This window comes from Zosterops lateralis (assembly GCF_965231275.1).
Source record: "Zosterops lateralis genome assembly, chromosome: 9".
NCBI classification, from domain to species: Eukaryota; Metazoa; Chordata; class Aves; order Passeriformes; family Zosteropidae; genus Zosterops; species Zosterops lateralis.
The window spans coordinates 10,936,568-10,955,475 of record NC_139769.1 but is presented as its reverse complement, the minus strand read 5'-3'; the positions used below and the strand labels follow the sequence as shown (position 1 = coordinate 10,955,475).

General features: G+C 40.3%; 1 protein-coding gene across 6 annotated transcripts in view; it reads left to right on the top strand.

The window, feature by feature from the left end:
• The window catches only part of PTPRF (protein tyrosine phosphatase receptor type F), a 376,812-nt gene that overhangs the window by 173,917 nt on the left and 183,987 nt on the right, over positions 1 to 18,908 (top strand). For all 6 annotated transcript variants that reach the window (XM_083868101.1, XM_083868100.1, XM_083868096.1 and 3 more), the window contains exons 4-5: positions 8,164 to 8,309; positions 10,980 to 11,121. In XM_083868101.1, coding sequence (XP_083724227.1) covers positions 8,164 to 8,309; positions 10,980 to 11,121 — 288 coding nt within the window. The remainder of the gene's footprint in view (positions 1 to 8,163; positions 8,310 to 10,979; positions 11,122 to 18,908) is intronic.

Here is an 18,908-nt window from a genome sequence, read left to right as displayed (position 1 = left end):
CTAGAAGTACCAGGACAGTACAGGACACAGGAGGTTTTAAGATGTTTCTTCAAGAAGAAATTTTAAAATACTTGATTTTTGCCTTAAACTTGTGAGTATAAATCCTGTGTTGGCAAAAGGGAAAAGAGGGCTTGAAAATGCCTGTCTGGGTGTGGAAGTTTCTGCCGTGTGTCTGCAGAGACACCTCAGCCCTGTCAAAGGCTTTGCCTTTAGATTAGGCTTATGCTCAGGAAAGAGCCTCTTTGCCAAGATGGTGAAGAAGCAGGAGTTGAAGATTGTCAGAATTTCTGAGCTTAAGTCATTACAAAAGCTGATAAAAGTATATGCTTAACCTTACATGTACCCTTGCATTCTTCTTTAGTTAAGCTTACTCCAGATAAACAAAGCACAGTGGGTCTTGCCTGCTGAAATGAATGCCTTGAATCTTAGTTCAGTGTGTTTCCTGGTGGTGGTTAGGGAGAATAACAGCTTCTGCTGAATGACTGCTTTTGTTATTTTTGTAATGTAATTGTTTTACTGAAAGTTACAGAGGTCACTGAACATGTTAAAAGATCTACTTCTTGGAATTGTGGATATTAATCATTCACTTTATTTGATTTCATTTTGTACAAACTCAAAAGTTATCTCTGAGTAACTTCATGGAAGTCAGGAGAAGGCGGCGAGGAGAAATGCAACTTGCTCTGAGATAATGTTTGTATATTTGATTATCATGGACATTCACACTTGAAGTTGGAAAACCCAACCACTAAAATTGGATTGAAATAGCAGAATCATTTGTCCTAGCTATTGGGAATCTCTTAAGCATTAAAACATAATAAAATAAGATAATAAAAAAAAAGGAGGAAATATGCAGGTAGCATGAGGTAACCTGTAATTCAGATTGATCTGAGGAATATGTTGAATTTGGAGTGTCATTTTCTGTGATTGGGGTGCTGTTAAGTGGGGTTTTTTGAGTGAATGGGAGAAAGGGTTATGATCCATACCCTGGATAAAATGAAAATCGTGTAAGTATCTAAGCATGCAACATCCCACCACATACATTTGCATTTATTTAATAAGTACTTTGCACCAAACAATAAAGGGCAAAAGTTTCATTTACAAAATGCTATCATCTTAGTGAAATAAAACCAAAAGAGAAATAAGGAGTGAATTAGTGTTGTGCTCACTGAGACCCACAGAGGCTTTACTAAGCTATTCTTAAAGAAATGTTATTACAAGGCTCAAACAGGCTCCTCCTACGTATAAATTATCCAAGAATAAAATGTGCAAGTTTAAAAAAATGGTTTTTGCTGAACAGTCTTCCTGCTCATCACAGAGGGGCAAGAACTACATTTAGACAATGGTGGGTATATTGCAAAGACAGCATAAGGATACTAAACATAAGGGTAGCTGGAGAGCCCCCTGACTTGTCCCCTGCCCTGCAGTGGATGCTTAGGAAAAGAATCACAGATTAGCTTTCTCAGACTATCTTGCCAGTGGGCATCCACTCGTGCAGATATCCATCATCCAGGATCACAAAGGAAACCGAGAAATACTTTAGTTGTACATAAAAGCATGGGCCACCTCTGTCTTCTAGACCACTTTATTTCCACTTCAAAGTCAGTCATGAACATGAGAAAGTCTGTGTCATTGTTGGTTTCTTCCCAGTGTTATAACTGAGCCACATCATCATTTTTCGCATATTTGTCCTGACAGCAGCCATGTGAGAACAGCAGGTTAGTTTTACAGAGGAAGGTGAGGCACAGTTGTGCCTTTGTGTTTGTGACAGGGAAGGTTAAAGGAAGGGATTTAAACCTGTATTTCACAATTCCCAGGCTCAGGAACTGATTTCATTGTGATCTGTTCATTCTGGTGTCAATAATTTCTTACTATTCATTTAGCCCAGGCACCTAAATAAGATTGCCCATGCCTATTGTATGTCCTTATCCAGTTCATCTTGTATTGCAACTGTAATTTTTTTGTTCACAGAGGAGTCTACTTCCAATCTTAATTTAGCTCAAGTTGTAAAAGCTTTTGGATAAAAATATAAGCTTCCCGTTCCTACAACACAAGTCTTATTTTTGGCTGCCTGTCTATTTAGAGTAGTGAGAACTTGTACCATGAGGACAGAGATCTTTTCCTTTAAAATCTCTCACAGCAGGTGGGTGTTCATAGAACATTTAATTGCAGACGTGTTCAATAATACATTTTTTCCTCAAACCTGTGTGTGACCCTTTGGAAAAATGGCGTCCACAAGAACAGAAGGAACATTATATTGCCAGTTCTTGAATTAAAATGTTTGGATGAGGAATATTTGATGTGGGTGCTAAATACTGAAAACGCATCAGGATTCCAGTTAATTTTCCCATTTATTTTAAGAAAATTATCTTAAAAATAAATAAATACAACAAGTCTTTGAAATAAAACAAGTTAACATTTAGGTACATTATGTATATTTATATTGGCATATATTAGGTTTCAGCCACTTAAAATTTTTGGCTCTTACAGAATTGCAAGGAGACATACTTCATGTGACAATTGTGTGCTTAATGCTTATCAAAATGCAAGCATCTGTGCTAAACACCCAGGACCCAGCATTATTTTTCAAGGATCTGGCTAGTATTCAAGTCAGGTAATGCAGATCGTGTGTCACTCCTCAAAGACCATGGTTCATATGAAAGACACCTTGCCAAGTTAGGGAGAGGCTACACCTCTGTCCTCAGCCTTGAAGGAAATCTGACAAGAGATACTTTTCTCCCTGGGAAAGTCCTTTGGGTTCACTAACAAGCTGCAGAGCCTAAAAACAGCACATGCAATGAAGTGACACCTGGAAAAGAAAGGAAAACGTGGAAAAGGGAACTGAAATTTTACTGTTCTGCTACAGATGTTCAGTAGGGCAGATTTTAAAACAGTGCTGAGGTGGTTTTCTTGTTTATAAGAATCATTTCACAACGAATTTTCCAGAATAGCAGGGAGCAACAGTCATTTTATATATAACATACAGGTGAGAGAGGCATCTTCGTGGCTGTGCCTGGCTCTGAGGTGCCCTGCAGGACAGGTGTCAGTGGCTCTCCAGGAAACCTGAGGTTCTGTCTTTGAGGGCTTCAGTCTCTCCTCCCAAACCCGTCACACTGTGTTTTGCAGGGAAGGGCAGACAACAGCCATATTGGTTAGAGCATACCTGACTGTCTCTGGCTTTTTTTGCATGTTCTTGCTGACCTTTTAAAACATAATTCAGAGGAGCTTTTGTTTTGAATGTGTAACATGCCCAGCTCAGGACACTGCATGAGTTTTGTGCTATTTTTCCAGGATAGTTCAGTAGAGCAGTGTGTGCCGAAATCTCTGCAAGCATCTCGTGCATGCCATGGGGCTCTCTTTGGGATTCACTTTATAGGATTATCCACAAATCTGTGCTTGCTCGGCAAGTGGCTTTTTTAACACTACCAAATGTAAAAGAAAAGTCCTTTTCTTCTGAAATGTTGCTTTTTGGTTTTATTTTAATTTCTCAATGGAGAGCGTGTCTGAGCGAGTTGTTATTTTTCTGCCCCAAGCCAAATAAGATGAAGCCAGTTTCTTACAAGAGAAACAAATACTCTATTTTTTACAGTCTTCCTCCTCAGAACTGTGTTGTTCCCATAAGCTTTCCAGAATAATTTCGTTTTGAACAAAGACCAAACAGGGAAAATTTCAGCCAAGAAGGTGAAAGTTTTCCCATTCTCCTGCCTGAAGCTTATGAGTGAATAGAAATGAGAGCAGTGACTTCTACTCCTGCAGTAATAGGATCGTGGTTTTGAAATGAGGAGCAAGAATTAGTTCAGAGGGCTCAGCCTGAATGTGCTCCAGGGATCTGTCACCGAGAAGAGAGGCTAGGGAGAGAAAGACTGGAGTAGTTTGGACTTAGGGGAACTATGCCAGTCTGGAGTTGTTACTCCATGTGATGGAGTAAGTGGAGGTGGGTGTGATGGGCACCCAGCCATCCGGCACCTCTCCCTGCTGTCATCCAAGACTTACTCAGGAGGTTCTCTCGGGCTGGTATTTCAGAGATTTGTCTTTGAAATACAATAGTTCTTGCTCCTTTTCCCCCACCCCTTAAGCTTTCAACAGTAGTTTTTCAGCTTTGATCCATAGGTTATCAGGGAAAGGACAGGTTTTCACTGCAAAAGTCACTTCACTTCCTTGTATTTATATGTAGCATGTTTGAGCAACATACAGTTAAATTAAATCTTCCTACATGCATAATCTTCTATGGACACTCTGGTCATTTTGAATTTAAGGAGAGAGAAAAGACAACACGTAGATTACTTCTGTATTTTCAGTACATCCTTATTTTTTTACTGTGTTTCTAGGGCTACCCTAGGGGTTAAAATGTTCAAAATGAGCTAAAAAAGACAGTACCACGATCTGGCCCTATACCCAGTGTTGCCCCTTGCAGATAACTTGTGATAGTCTCATGGGAGCTCCCTCTGGGCAGTAGAGTTATAGAGATGTTGGTTGGAGGGGAGATGTGGAGGTTGTCTAGTCCACTTAACATGCATTTTTCACAGACACCAAGAGTTTAGTAGATGCTCTGTTGCACTTGTGTTAGCTCTCACTGAGATAAGTTTTGGGATTTGCTGTAACAGTTACCAAGGAGTATAAAAATATGTATGCTCATGCTCGACTCTATTGTCCTGGGGCCAGGACTCAGGATTATAGGTTTGCTTAATTAGTACTTTCCTTCCATTTCAAAACTTCAGGGCATAGAAATGTTTAAAATGTCTTTGTAGAAATACCCTTTCTTAGATTGAGAATTTGGTTTATATACAGGTGTACTTCTTTGACCAGTCTCGGAGGATTTAGATGTTTTCCAGAAATCAGTGTCGCTCAATTAAATGTGCAGGGGAAAAAGATTCATTGCAACAATGTAAAATCAAGGCAGCAGGGTTTTTAGGTTTTACTGCAGGTGAACGTTCAGTTTCCTTTTGTTCTGGATTTAATGGTATTGATTTTTTTTAAACTTACAAAAGTAAAGTCAGTCCTCAGTGTATGTGCTGGGGAATAAGTATATAAGTCAGAGAACTAATTGCATTGTATTCTTCAAGGACAAAAGTTTTTGGATTCTGCTGTATTTGCCATTTGAAAAAAAAATTACACTATTTTACTAAGATCACAGAGTAAATAACAGAAAATCAGAAAACCAAATCAGCTGCTGAAGTGCAATACAAGACATCAGCTCAGCACACTGCATAGCAAAACAGTCAATCACAATGCCATCACTAGCAGCCTGAATGGTAAATTAACATTTCTCTGGAATAGATGAGAGGTGAATAAACAGAGATATATGTAAATACAAACTAAGTAGAAATAGACATGATTATAGATGAGTAAATATGTGGAATCATCATCAGTTAAGCAAGCAGACTTAATAATTGCTTGCTGTTCATGTCAGGACAATGTGCCAAAGCCTTTAGACAGCAGCCATCCTGTCTTAAAAGGCATTTCCTGGGTTTTGAGCACAGTTCCGGGGCTCCCTTCACCAAGGACAGCAAAATTCAGTACACTTCTGTGAGTAATTTCTGTGGTGAGGCCAGGTCTGTGATACTCCTTCACAGAAGCTTGTTGAGGACAGAGCACGTGTGTCCATTTCTGCTCAGGCAGTGCTGACCTTGGTGGATCCACCGTCTGCCGAGGCCTTTTGAAATCGGGCTGAGCAAACAGGAGCAGCAGAGGTCCAGTTCTGCATTGTGGTGTCTCAGCTGTGACCTCCAGATTGGCATGTCCCCACATGAGTGCTTGGTGGCTCCCCAGCACAGCCCATGTTGGGCATCGGATGTTGCAGTTTTTGAATAGTTCTGCCCTCCTGCTGCCTCCACAGTGGCTGATCACCATGTGTGGCCTCAGCTGCTGGTTGGGTCTCCAGGTGATGATGACTGGTCTGGCCTTGTCCCCTCACTCTGAAACCAGTGGTGAACTCAGCCAGCTGCAGACCTGGCTGTGGGCTGCCAGGGAATACCTGCATCACTGCAGTGTCTCCATGGGGCTGCAGGGCAATACCTGCACAAGCACCCTCTGACTGGTTGCTCACAGGGCTGCTTCTCACACTTTTTACCTCATTCCTCACATCTATGAGGAGTTAGGCCCTTTCTTAGCCTGTTAACACAGAGGCATTGCCATGACAAGCCTGGCTGTGCTGTGCTGTGGGGCCATGGTGGGACTGCTGTGTCCAGCACAGGGCAGCCCTGTCCTCTCTTCACAAAGACCATCTTGCAGCACACCCCAACACCCCTCACAGGCAGTGGTGCCATGTGAGAAAACCAAGCATCCTGGACCTTTGACCAGCCTCCCTGGCCTAGGACACATGTACTGGAGCAAGGCAGAGCCTGGTCTCTGGGCTTTGTCAAAAGCAGAGAGGGAGTAGTTCACTTGATTGGGTGGCTGTGTGTGTGTTGTCACACCATGCTACGCTGCCAGGACTAGGGTTCAGCATAAGCAGTTAGTGTGGGCTAAACCAGAAGGTGGAACTAGGGTTGAGGACATGCCACAGTTTCAGCCAAGTCTCCAAAGACTGCAGTTTAGGGGTGAAATTGTGCACCACAGTTGCTGAGAGAGAGGTGCTGTGTCCTGAGCTCAGCCTGATCCTGCCCTGACCCACTGCTTTCCATGCCTTGCTTGGAAAAGAGGAAAAAAGCATCTTTCTGCCAGATTAGGAGACCAAATCTGTTCCACGGAGGTTTTGATGTCCCTGGAATTCCTTGTAGGGGTTCAGGTGCCAGTGTCTGGAGGCGGTGAGGGAGGGAGGAGCAGAGCACTGTCTCTGCCCTCTTCAGTAGCTGCCACTGCCTGCCTGGCTCAGCTGGAACTGCAACTGCACCCATAGAATTTAAATCTCTCAAACGTTAGAAAAATGCATTTAAAGGCTGTTTTCTTTTGGGATCGCTGAATTTGTATCCTTCCTAGATGAGGGAAATTCAGCCCTCAGTTTGTTTAGAGTTCAAAGCACCAGGGCTGACAGATGTCTTGCCCCTCTCCTTCAGGAACACACTCGTGGATATGTCTAGAATGTGAAGGTGTGAAACCACCAGCAGTTCTGCTGGGGTCATTGTCTTGTTGTCTTGGGGTTGAACAGATTTCTTCTTTTACTCAGGCTGCTTTCTACATGCCAGCAGCTGTCTCTGACCTGTTCATAGGTCAGGTTCATCTTTGAGGTGGTTGATCAGAATTGTATTTGAAACATGGCCATAGTGTGACTAGTGCATGGAATGGCATCATGAGTGGACTCTGTTAACTCTCCCCGTGAAGTTAAATGTTTTAGGGCTTTATTGGAATATAGGATCATCAAATGCTTCTCACGAGGACAAAGCAGTGTTTCAAGATGATTCTCAGATCATATAGTGTAAAATTTTCCCATACAGCAAGTACAGAAGAAAAATACAACTATTCAACCTTGATTGCATAGTTTTATCCATCTGAATGTTGTGTAAATCTTGAAGACACAGCTGTATTTTCATGAGATTTTTAATTGATTATTTAAGTGATTTATGATCTTTTTTTTTTTTTTTTTTCAATTTTTGCTGAGTCTTTCATGCCTGAATGATGCCACTTTGGTTTCTTTGCTGACTTTCACTTCTAGTGATTAGTTCCTTAACAAGCATAGGCTAACCTCTGCAGGTTTCCAGATACTTAAACTGTAGGATTTTTATGTCAGTCCACATTTAAAATGAAACTAAAAGTTATTTGTATACTTAAAACCGTATCTGTTAATTTTTATGGATGTGTTAACAGCTTTTAGTAAAACTAACGTCAAGGTATGGTGCATTTCATGGGTTTGGTGTGTCAGGTGTACTGTAATTTCCAGTGCTATGACCATGGTATCAATCTGCAAAAATCCATTTATTAAAAAATAAACCGTAAAAATGGTTCTAAATTGTCATATATGTGAATGAATGCCTAGAGGGGCAGGGGGGAGCCTTCTATTGCCCTCATTTATAGGCAAGCCAGATGGACTTTATTCATTTTAGGAGAAAAAAGTACTCAAGCAAAACTGTCCTTGTTGTGTTGCAGTCTGCACTGAATTTGTGTGGCTGAGGCCATTCAACTTGGATTTGTAGTAAGAGCACAAGTTGTCCTATAATTTAGATTAACATGACATATTCCATGCTTATCTGATGTTATGTCCTCATGGGAGTGATTTGGTTATTTTTCCAGGCAAGCCAACGTTTATGAAGGCTCCTGAAGATCAGATTGGGATTTCTGGAGGAGTGGCTTCTTTTGTGTGTCAGGCAACAGGAGAGCCCAAACCTCGTATCACGTGGATGAAGAAGGGGAAGAAAGTCAGTTCTCAGCGGTTTGAGGTAATTACCAAAAGAGAAAAAAAAAATAAAAGCCCAAACCCAAAAATTTGGTAATCAGTCTAATCCTCACAGGTCTTAATTGCACAATAATCATCACTGCAACCCTGGGTATCTCTTCATCACTGTAATACAGAGTGTAAAGCTTTAGTGTAAAGCAAGTTTCCCTCCCTGCAGCAATGCAATCTGTAGAGCAGGTGGTGTCCTTTGAGCATGATGCTGGAAACACACCAACAGGACATCCTCCTTCAGATGGGAGACTGGGGCTTACAAAGAATTGGATGGCTGATAAGAGTTAGATCTAGCAGTATTTTTCTGTTTTCATTATCAGAATTTATAAGGCACCTCTTTGACCTACAATCCCCAGTGGAATTCAAAAGTGAGATGCCAAAACACTATTGGAAATCCTTGTAAGTGATGGCTACTGCCATCCCTCCCACTAAGGTACTTGGAAGGGGAATGGTGAAGAGTTAATTGACATCCCTGTAAGCTAAAGAGAGAAAGGAAGGGAGAAGAGCAGGTATCAGAAACATCTTTGAAAAGGGATCCAATTTAATTTATATTTTACATAGCAAATATATTTTCACTGACTTTCTCCACCTTTTTCTCTGCTTTCCTGTTTTGGTGTTGGGCTCCCTTCTCTAAAACTGCCCTTGCAAATGTGACCCTTCTACAATTCTGCTGCCTTTCCTCTAATCCCCTGTCTTTGATGTTTCTGCTTTCCTGACTGGAGCACAAGATGACTTTGCTGCCCAGAATGGATTGATTCAAGTTACCAATTTTAATCATGATTTCGTATGTGAGCAGAAAACCTTGATTAAAGTAATCAATTTTAATCTTGTTTTACATTGTTATTTTCCCTGCTAAAGGTTTTGTTGTATACTAACTATTTAAACATTCTAATTTGGAAGTAGATACAACCTTTATAGTGAATTTGGTGCTTCTTGTAGCTGACCAGAAGACCATGCCATATTATATACATTTATATGAGCAATTTCATACCTTTGTTCACGTCAGTTTGGATGCACAGCTTGTGTCAGGAGATAGTGATTTTTTTTTTCCTAAGTAATGATTAATTTTACTTCATTATTAGTCTTAATTAGGGAAAATTCAGATGCAAGTTTAAATGGAGGAAAAACCAAATTTGATGTACACATGATAAGTTGTGACACAGAAGAGGTATCCCTCGTTAGCAAATTAACAACAGATTGGTCTCAGTGTCTGTCTGGCCCTTAGTAGTTGTAGCTCTGTTCCTATCACACAGTGTTTGTTCAAAGGACAGTGAGGCTAAAGGAGCTTTTCTGCTGTTTCATCTCTTAGCTTTTTAGTCCTTATCACTGAAGTGAATTAATCTCTGTAGCTGAGTTTGTCTTGTTTTAAAATTTTTGCAGTAGCTCTGTCCTCTGTAAAGATTTAGTATAGTGTCACAGTTTCATGTTTAATTTTAAATTTAGTATTTTTAAAAAATTAATTCTTTAAAGTGTATTATGGTGATATTCATATTTCTCTTTCTTTACCTGACTGTATTAGGGTTTTCTTCTTGAAAGGGAAGGGTTGTTCCTTCCAGCATGAGGAAGTGTGAGGAATAACAGATGTTTTAGTGGTCTTGGTTACCTTTTGATTTCTTTGTATTTCTCCTGTCACTGCAGAGTCTTGTGGTGCATTGTTTTCCTCCTTCCTGCTCTCTCTCTTTTGATCTTTATGCTGTGGGAAGTGCTCCTAAGCAGGCCCTTGAAAACAGGGTGAAAGTTTTGCATTGGGGTAGCAGTCCTAGGTTGACATCTGTGTCTGGAATGAAGGATCCCTTAAGTCTCTTCATCTCCCCTTCAGTTCCCAAGGGACAGGAGTGGGTGGCATCTGCCTTTCCCTCATGCTGTCACTATCTGTAAATCAGGTAATATTTCCAGCTTTTGCTGTGTTCTGTAATAGGAGAAGGATGAGTTTGGCATTAATAGTGGCTTGAGGCTGTGCCTTCACAATCTTGCTGTTACGAAATAGTGATCCAGCTACAAACTAATAAATACCTTTTTCTTCCATGTATAAGTCAGAGTAATGCATTTTGCAGCTTAGCAGGATGGATGGAAAGGCAATGATTTATTAAAGACTTAATTTATTATGCTGGGGAAGGAAGTGTAATTACATCATTGTTGATTATACCAGAGTTGCAAAGTACCCAGTACTGAGGGCCATTAAAACCCCTCACTCTGCTGGAGTTAGCATGCGCTGTAGGTGCTCCAGGTCTTATTCAAGTTTTGTTACTGTTGCCCTGGCAATCCCACAGGAGTATATCATTCTCCTCTTCCATCAAGGTGAAAGTTGGCACTAAATTGTTACAATGATTAGTAAAATCATTAGTGCAAATATGACTCAGATGTTTTAAATCATCAGATTCACATCTTTATTACCAGGTTGATAATTTGTCAACCTTAATTGATCCATAAAGAACCTCATTGGATCTTCATTTGTTCTGGCCTCCTCAGAGGACAAATACCTTCTTGACACTGAAATTTTTGTGCTACCAGATTTGGAGCACTTAACTTACTGCATGGTAATTTAGAGCTTACAGGGCTTGTTTTGGTTTGGTTTTTGTTCTTCAGCCCCTAGATTGTTTTGACTTTCAGTGTTTGTTGCAGAAGATACCAGTAATGAAGTGCTTTCTTTTCATTTTCAAAGGTTATTGAGTTTGATGATGGCTCAGGATCAGTCCTGCGGATACAGCCCCTGCGTGTCCATCGAGATGAAGCGATCTATGAGTGCACAGCCACCAACAGTGTGGGGGAGATAAACACCAGTGCCAAGTTAACAGTGTTAGAAGGTAAGGAAGAAATTTTTGCACGCCTTAAGTGGCAGGAGACGTGGCTTTGGCAGCTACATGTTGATGTGCTGCATTTAAATGGCGTGGTGATGTTCTAGCTTGATTTGGTAAAGCTGTGTTTTCCCTGCAGTAGTTGCTATAATTTCTCCTATAATAGAACATCATATTTTTGAGACAGTCATGGAAGGATTGCAGATTCTGAACTGTCTTTAGAGTGGTTTTGTTGTCTGATTGAGAGGTGTCATTTCTGTCTTGGAGGGCTATCTACAGAGACATTTGTATACTTTTCTCATCTGTTTGCTTTCATATAATATCCATCTTCAGGGTATCCAAGTGTTGTATCTGACAATCAGAAACTTAATCTATGTTGCTGCACCTTCTGGATTAAACCAGCACATAGATTGTTCAGGTTACTCTTCTGGTTTTTAAATTGATGTGAATTTTAGTTGTGTTTATTTTTCACTGTACTCACAACTTTTAATTCTATCTCTTCTGTTAAAGAATAGATTTTCCTCCTTGTCTGCTGTACAAACAGGTTTTATTTTGTTTGCTATGTTGTTTCTGCTAAATGTTCATTGAAAAACAGTTTATTAGATATAAACAGGCTTGTGAACCCTTGAGTTTTTTAATATGAAATCGTCAGAATTATTTTCTGCTTTTAAGGAGAGATGGGGATTTTCCAGCACATCTATGTGTTATATCATTTGTTTTTATATAGGATTTTGTAAATGTACTGGGGTGTTACAAATCCGGGGCATTTGGCTGAATGGATTTTTACCCCTTGCATTTTTACCCCTTACAAGCAGGAAAAAGCTTAGCCAAATTTCTTGTTGTTTATAGATTGATGCAGGAACTTCTAAGTAATGAAAAAACTAGACTGGAAAGTGTTTACTGTTGTAGGATTTTAAATCAGAGGAGAGTGGTTATCCCAGTGGCGAGTGTGCCAGCCACACATGACAAGTTGCCTGTTGTTCCTTGTTCTCCCATCCTCATTTATAGCATAGAGGTAATCATATTTTCCTTTCTGCTCTGTGACAAAGAATACATTAAACAACTGTAATGTGCTCAGGCACCGTGGTGATGAGAATCATAGAAATCATTCAATACCTGATGTGATTGTGTATCTTGTTTCTGGAGGTGGGGCATCTTAAAGATCGGCTTGCTCTCCAGTAATAGTATTATTAAGAATAGGATAACAAGTGCTATAGACTTGAAAATTATTGGGGGACAAAAATCTTTTTTTTTTCCTGTTACTTCTTGACTTTGCAGCAGTGTATGTGAGTGCATAAAGCTCAGTGGAGCTCTTTCAGCAGTTTATGTGCAGATCTGCATTTAAATGCTTCCTGCAACTGGATTTTTGTGATACTGGAATGCTTGAATACCACTCTTCCATGCACATTCCTGTTTCCTTTGGTTGTAGTTGCCTTTATGTATTTTGGATATGTATGCATGTGCACACACACGCTAATAATTTATTTGCTCTGTGTTAAGTGTTCAAAGGCCCACAGAGACATGCCTTGCATCAAGGAGCACAACAGTATTTCTTAGCTTCATGGTGCTCCTGCTGATTTCCTGATGAGGTAAAACTTGCAGACCACCACATAAATAGGGAACGTTAGGAAACACCACAGACAGGAAAAGACAAGCAGGCACACAATTTAAGAGCTGCAGAAGCAAAAGTCAGTAGCAGTCAAGCACCAAGCGTGCTTTTCTGTTTGGAAAATTTGTTTAATTGGGAGTAATGATAGTTGAACATGATCCCATAAGGTCAAAAACGATCTGCAGGCTGGGGAGGCTGTGTTTTCCACTCAAACTGAAGAGTATCGACCCCTTGCTGGGCACTCTTGTAATGGGCAAAATTAAGAAACATTTGCTGCCTAACAATTTGTATGTGCACATGCATATAGAGTTGTGAGCTTGGCTGTGAGGATGAAGAGCTGCATGTGCCTTTTATGTTGGCTTAACTGACAAAGAAGATGGATTCTGTTGTGATGTATTTGTATTTAAGAAAAAATGTTTCACATTTCCCTTTTCTGAGTATTTTCTACAGACAGCTCTGTAATTTTTCAGTCATGTTATCTAATTTTCTGCATTGTCTGATAGAGATTATGATGTTTTTGCATTTTGTGAATATGATTTTTTTTTAAATTACTGTTAATATTTCATTGTTTACACTTTAGCAAATTAGCTACTGCCCTAGTTGTGGTTGTTTACTCTCAGTGGCTTCCAAAAAATAGTGATAAGTGCCCAAGTTCTCTGTTATGCCGTCACTTTTCTAACATTAATTTTGTAGAGGTATTTGAAAATGACACATTTCATGTGGAACCCTTGATACTCTCAAGGCTGTCAACTAAGATTGGATTTTTCCCTCTGCTTTTGGGGTTAAAATAATTTCTGTAATTGGTCTCAGATGGCAGTTTGAATGATACAGACATTTTGCACTTCCTTTCAAGAATTTGACTAATGCAGTAGTCCCTGGTGCATGACAAAGCTTATCACAGACGTCCTCATGGTTACATGCTGCTAAATACACAGCATGTATTGATTTTTACATTAAAAATCCTTTATAACAATAAGTTTTAATGCTACTTCACAATTTGCCTTTAGAACATAGGCCTTAACATTAAATCCAGAAGTCACAGTTAGGATTTAACAGGCTGTTATTAGATGTCTTTGTAGCTAACTAAGCTGGAGCTTTATTTTATTTAGATTTCTGCCATGTTTTACAGATCAGAAGCAGGTTATCCTTTCTAATTGCCAACTTATTTAATTCTGAATATTAAGAGAGAAGCATGAGTCCAGTCTTCCAAGGGAATCAGGAATTCTCACATAAGTGAATCTCTTTTAGCAGTTTGGTTCCCTACTGCCCTTTTATTCTTTGCTTCCATGTCTCTCATTTTTTCCCTTTTAACTGCAGATCCTGTTGTGACCAAACTACGTATACTTTGTGTAACTGGAAATTATTTCTCCTGTTGATAGTAGAAGAAATAGACATGCGTATACCTTCTCTTCTCATTTCTCCTGGGTAGCTGATAAGCTGAATTATGTATGAGTCATATTGAACATTTCTATCTTTTTTCCAATTATGACCTGAAGCAGCACAGAAGTATGTTCCTGCTTGGCAGAGGAGGAAAGCAGTGCAGGGAGGGGGAAGGCTAGAATCAATAAGCTGACACACATTCTCAAGAAAAGCCTCAGGGACAGTTAGTGGCACTAACAAATTAATAAATATATTATTCAGTGGTAATGTTGAGAATTACAGAACATTTTAAATAGGGAGATGATATGAAATATAAGTAGGAAGGATGCCAGCGTGTGAGAACGTACCCACAAGCTGGTGGCAGGAATGCAGAAGTCTGTGATGTCCTTCTGTGACACTCCTTGTATGCTCTGCATTGCAGCTGTGTTGGGAAAGGTGATGGTAACTGTGTTTGTCGCTAGTTGTCTGTTCACCAAAGGATGCCTTCAGTCTGTTTTCCGGCAGCTTACACCCAACAGGAAGATAAGGAAAAGCAGTGGAAAACAAGGTCTTCAAGGGGCAGGGAGAAGTATATTGATTGTTTGGGAGAGAAAGGTAACTCAAGTACAAAGTACCTTTAGTCAGTCCCTTCTTCTGGGGCTTTCCAACTGGGGGCATTCCATTTCGATTTCCAGAACTGCAAAACCAGTTAATTGCAACTGGTTCTTTAACGCTTTACAAGCGGTCTTTTTTTCACTCCCTTGTAAGCCAGAGCATACAGTCATATCCAAGTGACACTAGATATATTCGGTTTCATTTCCCTTTGTTTTTAAGTAGGTTAAATGAAAATACCATCTCCAATTTCCATTCTAGTTCTATGCAAATCCCCTGTGCCTCTATCCCAGACTCCTAATCATGTGGCATGTAGTTATTTGCCTGGAGAGTGCTGCCAGGGTGCACAGGAGAAGCAGCTCCTGGTGAAGAGGACAGACAGAAGAGCCGAGGAAGAGTTGCTTGCACAGTGAGTTTCAGTTTCAGAGTAACCTGGCCAGTTAAGTTTTGCTGGCTGGCTTTGTGCTGAGGGAAGTCGAGGAAGTTTAGGAACATTTCACTGCAGCCCTGGTGTTGTGTTTTACCGTGAACTGAAATGTCCTTGTGGTGTCAACACTGTACTCAGCACAAATCCAAAATACAGCCCAATACAAGTTTCTATGAAAAAAATGAAGTCTATCCCAGCCAAAAGTAGCACACCTAAAAAGTTCCTGAGTGCAGCAGTTGTCCTGGGGTGGCAAGCACTTCTAGCATATCATAATTTGCTGTTTACTGAACCATGTCATGAGCTTAATTTCTTTCACCATCTGCCAGCTGCATTCCAGTTCCTGGGGTTACCCTGTTTGAAATGCTGTAAATGGTAAACATTTGACTGTTACAAATGATTTCTGCAGAGAGCTAGATCTCGAAAGGCCTGAACCAATATGCCCTTTTTGTAAACATCCATCTAAAAGTGATTTTTGTCATTGGAATAGTAAACAGAAGTTAGCTATGTTTAATCCTTGTTTATGTTTGGTTAGTTACAAAAGGATCAGTCGGATCGCTGTACTTTGGCTTCATTTCTTTTGCATCTTTTTGCCAGGAAGAATTTCTTGCAATTTGTTGTAAAATCGAAACAATTACAGAATGGAAATTGAATCTATTTGCATGTGCTCATTCTGATTGTGTAAATGAATTAAAGCTCCCTGTGCTCTGCTGCTCCTGGGATTGGTACTGTTCTCTTCATGTCTCTGGTCAAGAAGGACAGGTCTTTCTTCTACATGTTTCATGTTAATTAACTGTTCCAATGTCCTTTGGTCTCTCCCTGGGAAGAAAGACTGCTGTGATCTTACTGCAGAGGTCCTACTCCTGTTTTTAGCTCTCTACAGAGGCAATCCCAATAGCTCTTCCTTCCTGTGGACCTCTGTAACCGTTGCTTTGCCAAGAGCTCCAGCACAGTGAGACTTCACATGCTTCCCTGCTTAGGGAAATGTCCTAACATGTGGTGATGCACAGAGAAATGGAGAAGCCTGAGTCTGTCTGCTTTTCATTGGGTCTTGGCATGTCCTGTGCTTGTTAAAAAGAGAAACGTTAGCCAGCTATTCATGGTGGCCTCATTGCAAAGTTCAGGTTGTAACCTGAACTCATGTGGACTTGTGCTATTAAGGTGTAAATAGTGTTGACAAGGAAAGAGTGCACTGTGCTACTTAACAGCAGATTGCCTATATTGGTTGGGTCAATTCAGGATGGCTGTCATCGTGCTAACAGCTCCAGTTATTTCCCAGGTACCGACCAGTGTGGCTAAAAGGATCCTCCAAGGGGAAAGAGGTGGTCTCTTGGTCCCACTGCATACAGAAAATTGAGGAGCATTTGTGATCAGTTTCAGTTAGACCAAGAAAATTCACAGAGGCTGTTCTACTTGTATCACCATTATGTGCCATGCTGCTGAAACTTAGACTGCCATGGTATCTGAAAAACTGTTTCAACTACTTAAGTTTTGGTACCTATAGAGCATCTATCATTTTAATCCAGTTGTGAAACTCCTGGTTCTATGCATGTTATATTTATTTGCTGTCAGAGATTGGATTCAGTAACAACATTTGTCCTGCTTTTAGAGTTTAGTTTTATAATATTTAACAAGAAAGACTTTCTTGGCTGTGAGTGAAAGACAAAGAATGGTGAAGAAAAGTTTTAACCACCTGTTGTTGGTCTCTCCTTCAAACAAGAGAGTCAGCAGATCTTTAGAACGTATCAGACCCAAATGCCATAATTTCCATTTCTTATCTCTGTTTAAATGATTAACTAATGGCACATAACCATGTAATGTATCTGTGATAGCAAGTTCCCTCAGAAGACTGCCATGCACTAAGGTTAACATCCAGGTTCATTCCACAAGTTTATGAAGCAAGAAATACAACCTTTGAAAAGTTTTATATGAAATATCACATTGTTAATGCCAAGCTGAACCCTTTGGAGCTGTGCACTCCCATAAAACCTTGTGTCTGAATAGGTACTGACCTCTTAATCTTGAGAAGGTTTTTCTTTAGCAGAAAATGGCTGTTTCTGCATATTACCTCTCAAATGAGATCCTGTGAGATGACATCTGTGAGGGTATGGGGTGTTGTCACATTCTTAGCAGCAAGTTTCAGTGGTAGTGCAATGCCCAAAAGCAGCACCTGTGATTTGGGAAGGACTTTTGAGATAAAAACAAGTGAACTTTAAGTGTCAAACAAACAAGAATAGGAGTATATTCTACAGAATTCTGCAAAAACTGTAACACGGGGTTTATATTGCCAAGTAGCTTGAAGTTGTAATTGTGCAGTGATATCCCATAAAAGACTTCTCAGAACTTCTTGTCTCAACATAATTGATTTATTCAAAGTTTATTTAACAGTTTATAAGTTCTGACTTTGGTACTGGGTTCAGCTAAGAAATTCTGCTGCCAGCAGTGGTTGTCTCCCATTTTATTTGCTCTATTTCTGAAGTCTCTCATGAAGATATTCAGAAATGTGGATGTTTATTCAGAGCCTTGTAGCAACCCACTGATATCTACTGTCTGTTATGAAAATGAATAATGGAATCTTGGGCATTATTTTTTTTTTTTCTTGGGCTCAGGGAATTGAGACAGGTTGCTTCTCACTCTGTGTTACCTTAGAGCTTCCTGAGAGATTGTCATAAAAAGTGTGTCAGGCTGTTCTAGTGCTGCTCTGCTGTCAAAACGTTCAGCCTATTCCAACAGGTAAATGAGGCACAAGCAGATCAGTTTAACTCTCCGGCAGGGATGTGCTCATGCAGGCAGGTTTCTGTCTTGCTGGAGAGGTGTCCCTGTGGGTTGCCATCTCCCAGCTGAGGCCAGGGATGGCCAGATGACTGCTTCAGCCTCTCTGTTCCAGTTTGAAATCAGACAGGTTAGATTAAATTGTCTGTGGTTTAAATTAATCTGTTTTGACTCTCTGTTGGAACAGATCATTGGTCCCAGCTGGGAGGCAGCAACCACCAGTGCTGCCTTTCATGTCCCTGCAGAAAGGCTGGCATTCCCATGTGCCCTGACCCACCATGGCCACAGCCATGTCTGGAAAGCTTTGACAGCACTGGGATTTTGATGGTGTCAGTAGGCAGTAAAACCAGGGGAGAAACATGGCATAGGCTAAAAAGAGCGGTAGTCTGAAAATGGCAGGAGAATGGAGCAGCAAAGTGAAGGCTGCCAAGGAGGAGATGTGTATCCTGTGCAGTTCTTGTACTAGATATTTTGGAGGAAGAAAAGGCAAAAATAACATAGGTGTGCTTAAAAGATTGTAAATCTCAAGGCAGATTATTTTGTTGGGAAAATGAGTGTTTAGGTTCCAGTTAACCAGAAAGTGGCCAACTAAGCCTTTGCTTGCTATAGAATTCCTGCATGAGTTTTATGGGGGCCAGTCTTTTTTTTGATTCTCCTGGCTTCAGTGCTACCTCCTGTTCTGCACCTGTTCCTGTTTGATTTCAGGGACTTTTCTGAATATACTCTACTAGAGATGTGCACACATAGAGTTTTGCAAAGGCCTTTTTAAAAGCACTGATGAATTGATGAATTTTGGAGATAGACCTTTGAATGGATTCTAGGATCATAGCTGCTTTTTTGATTCAGTTGGTCACTGGCTAGCATAACTTCTCTGCATTTCTCTGATGCACTCCCTCTCCCTTTCTCCTCCAAAAATTCTAATTATGTTTTATCTTTATTCATATTATTCCTGTCACTTAAGGTGATTTGGCTCTTCTGACTTGATTTTTTTGGCTGTCGTCTTTATTTACAGCATCTCCA